This window comes from Cibotium barometz, chromosome 65 (assembly GCF_041138505.1).
Source record: "Cibotium barometz isolate CiBa-2024 chromosome 65, ASM4113850v1, whole genome shotgun sequence".
NCBI classification, from domain to species: domain Eukaryota; kingdom Viridiplantae; phylum Streptophyta; class Polypodiopsida; order Cyatheales; family Cibotiaceae; genus Cibotium; species Cibotium barometz.
This window is the reverse complement of record NC_141110.1, coordinates 5257252-5268596: the sequence shown is the minus strand read 5'-3', so window position 1 is coordinate 5268596 and position 11345 is coordinate 5257252. Positions and strand designations below refer to the sequence as shown.

General features: G+C 38.8%; 1 protein-coding gene across 1 annotated transcript; it reads left to right on the top strand.

Annotated features, from left to right (window-relative positions):
• The first annotated feature begins 1138 nt into the window (after nt 1–1138).
• On the top strand, nt 1139–5565 carry LOC147602866 (uncharacterized). The gene is made up of 7 exons (XM_086797221.1): nt 1139–1280; nt 4551–4686; nt 4772–4843; nt 4923–5075; nt 5177–5245; nt 5336–5401; nt 5508–5565. Exons 1-7 carry the CDS (start codon nt 1139–1141, stop codon nt 5563–5565), a joined length of 696 nt encoding a protein of 231 aa, XP_086653347.1.
• The last annotated feature ends 5780 nt before the right edge of the window (nt 5566–11345 follow it).

Genomic DNA, 11345 nt, shown 5'->3' with positions numbered 1-11345 from the left:
ACTTTCGAATCAAGTGATCTTTGGTTTGTTAGGAAGCTTATGATATGTACTAACCATACATATACTCAAATGTCAAATTAACTTGTTTTTTATTGGGTTAAGTTACCCATTAGGAGTTCAATCGATGTCAGAATCGGGAACTTGAGGGCTCCAAACGTACCTCTTGCATTAGGGCTAAAAATAAAAAAAAGGGCCCTTTAAGGTTTTGATAAAAAACTAATTAGCTGAGGTTTTAGTAGAATGAGACCTCCAAATGTGGCCGTTTAGAGGTACTTTTGGAGCATTTAAGAGATGGGCCACAATAAATGCTGACATTTCTTAAATCATGTTAAAGGTACTTTTTAGTCGTTATTCTCAGTATTATTTGAACTTTTGAAACGTCTAATGTATAAATATTCCCACCAAAACACATCCATTTTTCCTCTCATCATCATTTGAGTGCTCTCTTTTTCTTGCTCTCTCTCTCTCTTCTCTTATCTTCTATTCTTTTCTGTTATACCCTTGCATAGTGGATTATACTCTAATGTCTATCGCTAACTCTTTACTCAATGCAAGAGAACACAGATAAAAACTTGCTATTAACATAGATCAGGTCTACTCATCTTGGAGAAGTATTCATCACCGAGCATTGTTAGACAAAGATGAGGCAAACGGACTATGACTAGAGGGAAAAAAACACATTGATTGGTGGGTGGATGGAAGTATTTCTCCAAATGATCCTTCAACTGGTAGACTTCCTCCATTTGTAAATGTTCATGACTTGATTAGATTTGTTGGAGATGGTTTTGATGGTCTGCTTGGTTACTGTATGAAGTTATATTCTGCATCTTCTATGTGCTCAGTCCAAATACATCAACTGAAAGAAACTTTATTAACATCTTAGAAAACTATTTTAGAGCTTTATGATAAGATTAGAGAGCTAGAAGCTGTAAACCACTCCTTGAAAGAGAAACTAGTAAACTTGAAAGAAGCCCTAGGAGGATTTAGAGAGAGAAAGAGAACTTTAAAGAATATAAGTGAGTTGTCTAAAATTGTGGGGCTAAAGAGGAGACTCAACCTTGCAAATAAATGTGTCTCTCACATTTCAGGTATTAATATCCATCAAAATGAGGAGAGAATCAAACTTCTTATGGAAACCATGAACAAGGCAGACCTAGTCAGAATTCTTGAATCTCCAGAGAATACAAATTTGAGAGATCTTACTGTCAACAAAGAGTTGGTAAGAGACTTAAGAACCATTGTGAAACCAGATGAAATAGTAGAGACTTGTGACACTATGGGTATTAGTCGCAAAGGTTACCAAGCTCTTTTTGGATTATGGTTCCAAAAACTTAGATGCAAGAGAATAAGAGCTTTTGGTTTGCAAAGATCCCTTTCAGTTTCTACTGCTAGGACTGCTATGAATTAAAAAAATTTGAGTATTTTTGGAGAGTACATTCATATTGAAGGGATAATGCCTTATGAGAAGAAGAAGAAAAAGAGTACATTTGTCTATAATGCATTCAACAATATATGGGTGGATCTTAGAAAAGTACAAATTGCAATGGTGCATATGTATAAAATTACTACAGAAGAATGTGGTGGTGTGCTAAAGTTCGTATTGAAGCTGGATGAGGCACAGATCCAAAAAGGATAAAAGATGGAAAGAGTGAGAATATCTATTATAAACAAGGTAATTGAGTACATCAATGGTACAGGAGAGGAACCAGAACATAAAATCTAGTCGAAGATAGAGCTTAGGTGGGTTGGTGTAGCTCAGATACCAACTAAAAATCATCAAACCCTCAAATGGTTGTTCTCCCACATAGGTATCCCTAATATTATTCAATCCCAAAGTATTGGAGATTTTCAAAAAAAAACACATTCTGGTCACCATACATGAGCTCTGCAAATTCTTTGTGAATGTCTTGGAAAGTACCACTGAAGCTCTCCACAAGCTACCAATCAAAACTTGTTGAGGGAAAGATATCTGAAAAATCCAACGTTAAAACTTGTATTAAAAGGAAAAATATATTTGCAAAATTGAACTACAACTTACAATGTGCTTGCATAGGAATATGTTGAGTTGGAGGTACGTATATATCCTTTTCCATGTAAACATGTTGGACCTGAGCAAACCAGCCTTTAGATGTAACCTTGAAAGTAGCAATGCTCACTTCCAATGGTATTTTGTATCCTCTCTTTTCATTTTTTTCACCTTGTGAGATCCCTTGAATGAGGAAAACATAGTAACCCAGTCATTTACAGCAGTGAAACTCTTGGGTTCCCAAGTTCCATCATCCCTTTTGTTGTGTACGACATAAGAGTTTATTGAACGAGAAGGACGTCTTGTGGATTCCATATAGAATATAATCAAGAGAATGAAACAATGGATTTCAATGAGGTCCAAAAAGAGATGAGAGAGATCTAGAAGATGCAATGAAGCTCAGTGAGGTTAAAATAGAGATGAGAGAGAGCTAGAAGATGAGAGCTTCTAGAGATGAGAGAGATCTAGAAGATGCAATGAAACTCAGTGAGGTTAAAATAGAGATGAGAGAGAGCTAGAAGATGAGAGCTTCTAGACATTGAGAAGAAGAATGAAAATGGTATGGGTGCCAAAAGGAATATTGGAGGTAGTTTGTCCAAACTTTAAAAATTTTGGCATTAACTACATGCCATCTTTTTTCAAATATTTTGACAAGTTTTGTCAGTATAACAGATCCTAGGGACCACTAGAATCGGTCTGAATGTAGAGATTTGGCTAAATTAGAGGAAAAAAGCTCGAAATGAACTCTACTATCTCCAAAGTAGAGGAGACAAGAATACCATATTCTTGTGCACGTGGAACACTCTCTTTGGCTCTTTTCTTAATCATAAGATTAGTAAAGGGCCCTTTTTTAGGCATTTTTGGCCCTAATGGGATAGTTCTTTCCAGCTATATAAACCACATAAAATCAGCCCCAATGGTTGCAGACTGAATTGGGTGTTGCTATAGAAATTGCTAAATTGTCAAAATTTTGGCATAACCTCATTTCTATTTGATGCTAAATCTCAATGAGTCATGGCATCAATACACATAGCCAAAATCATAGCATCATAGACTATCCAATTCCCATAGTGAATGTATTCAACCATTGTAACAATTTGCCAATGGAAATCTTTCGACTTGGTGATGATTAACTTGATGTAGCACGTTGATGCTTGCCGATCTCCTAGCCAAGCATTTCTCACTCCCTTACAAAGTTTCAATCCAAGGCAAGGGGTGAGGCCATGTGTTTACCACCTTGTACCTGAATCCCTTTCCGTACTGCTTTTCCAACGGCATTCATGGCACAGAGAGTTCGGGGTGCACTCTCCCTTGGCCTCTCCTTGAATGCCAAGGGTACTCTCACACTCATCTAGATTCTGCAAATAAATGTTCTTGGGAGGTGCAGTACTAAGAAACCCTATGTATCATATGCCTTCAAGGGATATTAAAAAAAACCCCTTACCTATAATTTTTTCATAAAGAAAATGACTCTTTTTCTTTATAGACTTACGGGTTTTGTTCTCAAAATTGATTACAAAACCCCTTTTGTAAATGTATTTCTGTAAAGTTTCCTTAAAAAATTTGACTTACAAAACTTTTTCATTTGAGCTCACATGATATACTTACATATTTTTAGGTTAACCCCCCGAGTGTGTGTAACAACAATGTATATGAGATGTGTAAGCTTCAAATGAAGGATTGTAAAGCTTGCTTATATGTGGCATTTATAATTACATGCCCAATAAAAAGATCCATTACAAGAATTTGATCTTATTTTTTGTGAGGTTAAATAGGTTTCCACATACTTATTTAATGGCTTCAACTCCATTGCTTTGTTGCATGGTCTCTTCAATGGGTTTTTCAATGACGCTTGATGCACATTTGAGATGAGATTTCCATGCACTTATGCATAAACATGCCCCAAAATCAGTAGAGTTTTTTGGATTTAATGATCATAGCTTTATGCATGAGATTCCCAATACATCATGGTATGGCAAGATTAATAAGATTAAGAGGAATGAGAATATGCATTAGATTCAATGAAACTATAAAACAAAACCCTAATTTTGAAGATTTTTTGAAAGGCATTGGTCTTGCCCATAGGAAGCCCTAATTTCCTTATCGTTGGGTTCATTAATTTCACAATACAATATACTTACTAAGCTATCTATAAATTCATCTATTTGTTGCATAAGCATAAAAACAAAAAACAAAAAACTCAAAGACCCATCAAAAACTGTAATAATCCGACTTGGAGTCGTCCGCCGACTCCGCGCCGCGGCACATATAAAACATCTTGATGCGAATCTAAGGGGATAACTCTCTTCGTCTTCACTACAGAACTGAAGATGGCTACGAATGCAGAATCGTCCACTTCCAAATGCGCCTGCGCCGTTCTTTTATAGTTGCTGCTCTCGTCTGCGAGTGTTCTCCCTTCGGCGAGTTCCAGTGATAGTAGGGCTAGTCATCTAAACCTGCAAGCTGTCATATAATAAGCTATTGCCGTTGCCGTTATGTAATGTAGTTATTTTGCATGGTGCAGTGGACGCGCTGACGGCGTTCAAGGCTCGCATCACAGATGATCCCGACAACGTTCTGGCGAGCTGGGACCCGACCCTAGTGGATCCGTGCACGTGGTTCCACGTGACCTGCGACGACAACAATCGCGTGATTAGGCTGTGCGTTTGACACCCGCGCCCTGTGGTTGCAATTCGGAGGTAGAGAGTCGTCTGATTTGAGATAATTTGTTCTGTTAACTTGCAGAGATCTGGGCGACGAGGGGATCTCGGGCACGTTGGCACCGGAGTTGGGGACCCTGGACGCATTGCAAGATCTGTATGTAGGTTTTAATTCTTCATTTACTGGATGATGCTCATTCTGCTCCAATTCCTTGACATCGAGGACTGCACTGCAGTCACCTGTACAAAAACAAGCTGAGCGGGCCTCTCCCTTCTGAGCTTGGCAACTTGCACTCGCTGAGATCCTTAGATCTCTACGACAACCAGTTCACGGGACCCATTCCACAGGAGTTCGACCACTTTGAACAACCCCACAACCTCAAGTTCCTGTAAGACCTCCTCCTGGTTACATTTCTATGCTCCCACTAATGAGCCTCTGTATGTTTTCACTCGTCGATGTGACTCTGTATGGGGGTTTCGCATTGCACAGGCGCCTCCACAACAACCGCCTTAACGGAACCATTGCTGCAACCATAGGCATAATCGACCTTGTCAATTTGTAAGCTCCTTGTTATCCTACTTTCTCCAAGGTGTGCATGTTTCTTTGATTAAGCCATGTGTTACATATGTGCTCGTTATGCCTGACCAGCAACGTCTCCGGCAATGACTTCAGCGGTTTTTTGCCCACAACCTTCAGCCGTTATAACCTCGACAGGTTACAAATCTCTGAGCCTCTCTCTCTCTCTCTCTCTCTCTCTCTCTCTCTCACACACACACACATATTATTTATATCCTACTTACAACTATGACTTTGGCTGCAGTTTTTATCCTGGAAATTCGGATCTGTGCGGTGGCCCACCTATCAACAAACCTTGCTAAGCAATGACATGAATTGTCTTGCCTCAAGCTGAACGCATTTTGTCCAAGAAATTGTACAAACCTGAATGTATGCCAACAAAACAGAGAAACTGTTTGGTTGTAATACATTGAACTATGACAATGCTGATAATCATCACCCTTGATCTGTTAGCGATCCTCCTTCTATTGATTAGGAAATGGTGTACTTGTATATTTGACATAAAGGATTAAAAACTGTACATGATGCACAAGATGTAAGTAGTTGGGTGTTTGATGATGCACAAGACATAAGATTTTAAAATGAAGCATGAAAGCTCACAGTCCGTGTTTGCTTATCTAAATTTGTCCTTCCTTGTCTGTAGAATGTGAATGACATCCATGCCTTTGCTAGTCACCAAAGTGTTATGCATAGTGGATTTGGTAGCGTGGCCACAATCAATTGGTTATATCTTGATGAATTATATTATATTTATTCAATGTTATCAAGCTAGATCAGTGAGGTAATTGAAAACTTCTTGATCTAAAATATCATGTTTGTTAAGGTTACTAAGGAAATTTGACAAAGTCATCCTTGTGAGGATCAATCATATTCATCATAGCTTTGAAATAAGGAATTTGGGCAAAGTCATCCTTATGAGGCTCAAAATCAGTAAGGCTTAAATCTTGCAAATTGTATACCAAATGGAAACCAAAATTTTCAAGGTATCACATGCACAAACTTTCTTTGAAGTCTAGTTCTCATCACCAAATTTGAAAATTCCTAAAAAGCATAAAGGATGAATATATGAAGAGATAGTACAAGAAAAAGAAACAATATGCACCCTTAAACAAAGTCAAACCCTTCTGACCACCCACAAGCTTTGTTTTACTAAAAGAAAAGGAGAGACTAAGCATCACTCCAAATCTCTCTCACAAACGTGAAACTTGGATGGACAATCTATGTGGAAATCACTTTAAGGGAATGATAGTGTACCAACAATATGTACCATCGATCCACCAGCATTTTCATGATCGCTTGTAATTTCACTAGTAACAAACACTCGTATCAGCACTTATCACTATTAAAAATATCTAAATTGGGCACTTGGCCCGTGTCCCCGGCATACCCCTAACTCCCCCGCCTTTTGTTCATCTTTGTTTTGTTGTAGCAGAAGAGCAGGCCAAAACTTCCTCCCTCTACTCCAAGCTCCACACAGAGACACACACACACTCTCTCTCTCTCTTCCTTCCTCACTCATGCTTCTTCCTCTACCTTTCCTTATCCAGTACTATAGGACAATAAGATACCAACATTTTTTCGACATGAAACAATTGCACTTTAAAACCTACGAGCATCTATGCTCACGTCCAAAAAAACGTCGCTAACAAAACATAGGAATATAATTCTTTATAAAACTTGGTATCCATGTCAAAACCGTCGTCTATACTACAAACGATGGTATGCCTGTTGAAATCAATGTACCTACCTCCATCCCAAAAACAAAGTATTTCCAAGCTTTTACTACTAACTCTTATACCCACACAGATACTGACTGATGTAGACATTTACGGATGCTTTTACCAACACACGTAGACAATTATCGACATTGATACCGAGGATTTTACCGACAGATGCAAGTGAATTATATATATATATATAATGGTTCATATAAGTATATTCTATACCTGGATACACCTAAATACACCTTTTGCTAAAGATTTGAAGAAAATGTTGGATTCAACTGAAATTTGACACACCTAAGTTATCACCACAAGCAAAGATGTAAAAAATCAAGCCGAGTATCTAAATGCATTACTTGGTATCAAACAACAATGAGACATTCATTCCAACTATTTGATATGTATACTTATATGATAAATGGATATATATCAAAAAATCGCCGCATATGCAAGTGACCTATGCATCCCAAAAAGGGGTGCAAAAAAGATTTGTACAATTCCAAAACCAAAAAGATCTATACTATTCCAAAACTACACCAGCTAAAAGGTGTCCAATCTGTGAGCTCCCATCAACGAGGAGGCTCAGGTATTGCTCTCTGCAAAAACAATGTAATACCCATGAATTAGAATATATAAACTTATCAAAAACTTGAAATTTGCATCTGGTACGACGTACTTAACGAAACCATAGTGTTTCAATCAATATTTTCATTGTCATGCTCAATGTGCTCAAGCAAGGCATAAGTTCCATTCTTGAATGCATAACGCTCCTCTAACTCAGTAGCCTGGCATCCAACCACCCTCCATGAAAACAAAACATAAATAAAAATATTCTACTATACACTAGTTGCCATACAAATGAGAGGCTACAGAAAGCATGGATACTGACAATGTACTCATAAAATAAATCCCATCCAGCACTCCTAAGGTGCGAGATCCGCATGCGCTCTAGTCGCTTTGCCACTGCTCCCTCCCGATGCGAGTATCGTTGAGGATTTTTGGCATGCTTCCTCACCTCCTCATCCCACGTCTCTTGGTCAATAAACCGAGGCTTTTCTCCCCTCGTTTTCATCGCTTGGGTGACATCTGACCTCCTGTGTTTCATACAATCTCTCATGAGATCGTAGATCCACTTGTTAGGCACTTCCTTATTACTTGGGCCAATCTTGAACTCGCTCTTGTGAGTTGATTGCAAATCCTTGTTTTCTCTGTGATGGAAGGTGGAAGAATTTGCTTAAAGTGTTTTGGGCAAATACTATTTTGCAGAGTTCCCTGACATGACTACGCATCTCCACACACATCATCAAGTACTACCTTCCCTTCCTCCACCGTGTAAAGATGTTGATCTACATTAGGGAGAGGGCTACTACAAAAACGTCTACTAGATTGACGTGATGAGATGGGGGTGTTGACCACACTCTGTATGTGTGGACGCTCTCATGGTAGGGTAAAAGCATCTATGGCTGGGTGTAGGTGTGACCGTGGTGGTGGTTGATGATGACCGGTACCGGGCTCGCCATGGCAAAAATAAGCTCTAGCCATGGCTGCTTGCTCGGGGATGGCTTGTGTAATAAAAGCTTGAAATTGGTTAGGGCTCGTGATGCGTGGAGTAGGTGGTACAGCTGGCTGGGGGGTAATGCCGGAGGTGATTTGCGGGCTATATGTATGGTCCTCTAGCTACATATGTGCATGGATATGGTGGATATGCAAGTTATGATTAGGACTAATCAACACACTAATCAACTTCACTTTAAAAGCACAAAATCAAAATAATATGAAGAGATTAAGGAGAGAAAAAAGGGGCTTACCTCTGAGAGATTACGGATACATAGTAGTGATATACAACCTACAAAAAAAACCCCAAAAAAATAGAACAAAAAACAACCTACAAAAAAAAGAAAACATGAAAGCAAGAAAGATGGAAACATAGGAGAGTGCAGAGATGCAGCACACTGAGAGAGAGAGAGGAAAACCGCAAGCTCACCGGGGGGAAAGGGGTTGAAAAAACGAGCAAAAAAGTTAAAAAAAGAGAGATTAGAACATTAAATCTACTAAAAATTAGGAAGGAAGCAAGATGCTAGAGTAGGAGAGAGTAGGGATGTAGGAGAGAGAGAGAGAGAGAGAGAGAGAGAGAGAGAGAGAGGACATGCAAAAAGGAGGGGGATGGAGATATACTCACCACTCATAAGAGAAGGGAAGCCAAAAATGAGTAAAACAAAGTCTGCGTTTTGGCTCTGTTATTTTTCTAGTGTCGGAATATGCGTCAGAGATTTCATCAATAAAAGCGTCGTTGGTAAAGAAGATGTTAAAAACATCGATAAATGCGTGGAAATACGTGTCTAGATTATTACCGACAAAATTATCGACATCATTTTTGACTATTTTTTAGACGTATTTTTTGATGATGAAAGATTATCATATTGTAAAAATGTATACAAGCTTTGAAATTTCTGGCCCCGACACATTTCCCAATCATTAGAATTTAATCTTTGGCCAACTAGTAGACTATGGCCTAATATATAAAGGGTCATTCCTCCTCTCCCAAAAAACATAAATTTATAGTCATGGGATAGTGTGAACACTACAAACATGGGGGGACACCCAAATGTATAGGAGAAATGCTTGTGCCCTTGCAATCGGTGCAAGTACCAAATTTGCAAAATGACCGTGTAAAGAAAAACAATAAATGCATTACTTGGTGTTGCGATGTGTCCTCAAAATGAGCAACAGATCGATTACTTGGATCTTCAACCCGAGCATAGTACTAGATGGATAACGACACAAGCAAGTACTAATCAGCCTCATGTGGTGAAGAAGAGACTATGGTGGACTCTCTGATGTATTTTGAACAAGACATGGATGACATGATAGACGCCCTACATGACACAAGGGATATCGAGCAAGAAACAACATAGGAGATGGGCAGTGTCCATCGACGTATGGAGGAGACCTTAAGAGAAGAGAAAGAGTTGCGTAGGCTGGCTCGTACGCCTCTGTATCATGGTTCACATATATCTGTTTTGCGTACATACCTCGAAATTCTAAACTTGTAATCAATATTTGGATGGTCCGATACTAGCGTGTAAAATTTTTTTTGCGTAAGTACTTATCAATGGAGGAAAGGGTCCACAAATAGCTGTATGAATGAGATTGAAAAGATTATTTGAATGAATATTTGTAGACATTGGAAATGGCTTACGATGATGTTTGCCTAGAGCACAATATTCACATATCTGCATATGCGGGTGAGATTTGAGGTCCATACCTCTCACAAGATCATGACGATGAATATCAAGAAGCTTTGAGAAATTTGAGTGAGCAAACCAATGATGCCATAGCTTACAATCCAGATCTCCTAGAGCTGTAACAACATTTGCAACATCCTCATTCAATGAAAGTTCAAAGAGATTACCATGTCGAGGAGCAACCGCAATAGTGGTGCCATCCTTTTCGATGCGACACTTTGTATTATCAAATGCAACAAATAGACCAAGATCAACAAGCCGTGCAATAGAAAGTAAGTTTCTTTGTAAATCAAGAACATATAAAACTCCTCACAGTATTTTCGTTGAGCCAAATACAAGTCGCCAATACCCATTACTTGGCAAGTTGTATTATCAGCAAGATAAACCACTTTCTTGATAGGAATTGGATGATAATTGTGTAACCATTGCAATTGATATGTCATGTTGCCAGTAACACCAGAATCAACAATAAAGAGAGAACCATCACGAAAATGTAGTACCTTTTTGGAGAGACATTATAATGAACCAAATTAGCCTCTTGATGAACATTGTCTTCATCATGAGAATTTTGTTGAGTAGCATAAGCTTGATTTCGAGCTTCATTATAACACCACTTGAAGCTTCGACTGGATGAATGCCTTGTGCTCCCACAATATTCACAGGTTGCAGAAGAGGAAGAACCCCTTGCTAAAAGAGGTTGCTTATTTGTAATACCGTGTTCTTCAGCGTACTCTCGTGCCCAACATTCAGATACCAAGTGACCAGTTTTGTCACAATAAGAACAATGCTTTTGAGGAAATATCAAACGAGAACAATTACCTCCTCTTTGGAAGCCACGAGATGTAAATTGGGAGGAGAAAGAAGGGTGTTGCTGAAATGGATGTCTCCGGACACCAAAGGCTCTCTCTGATTCTGTGTACTCTTGGGCATCATGACCGTTTCATGAGTTACCGATGTCTAACGATCATGACGTTACCGACGTCTAACGATCATGACATTGAGAATCTTCAATCTATTCAATCATGTATGCTCAAAGTCAATTCCATCCTTGTTAGATAATATAGTGATAATATTATCATACAAAGGATCCTTCATCGTATCAAGAAGTTGTGTAAC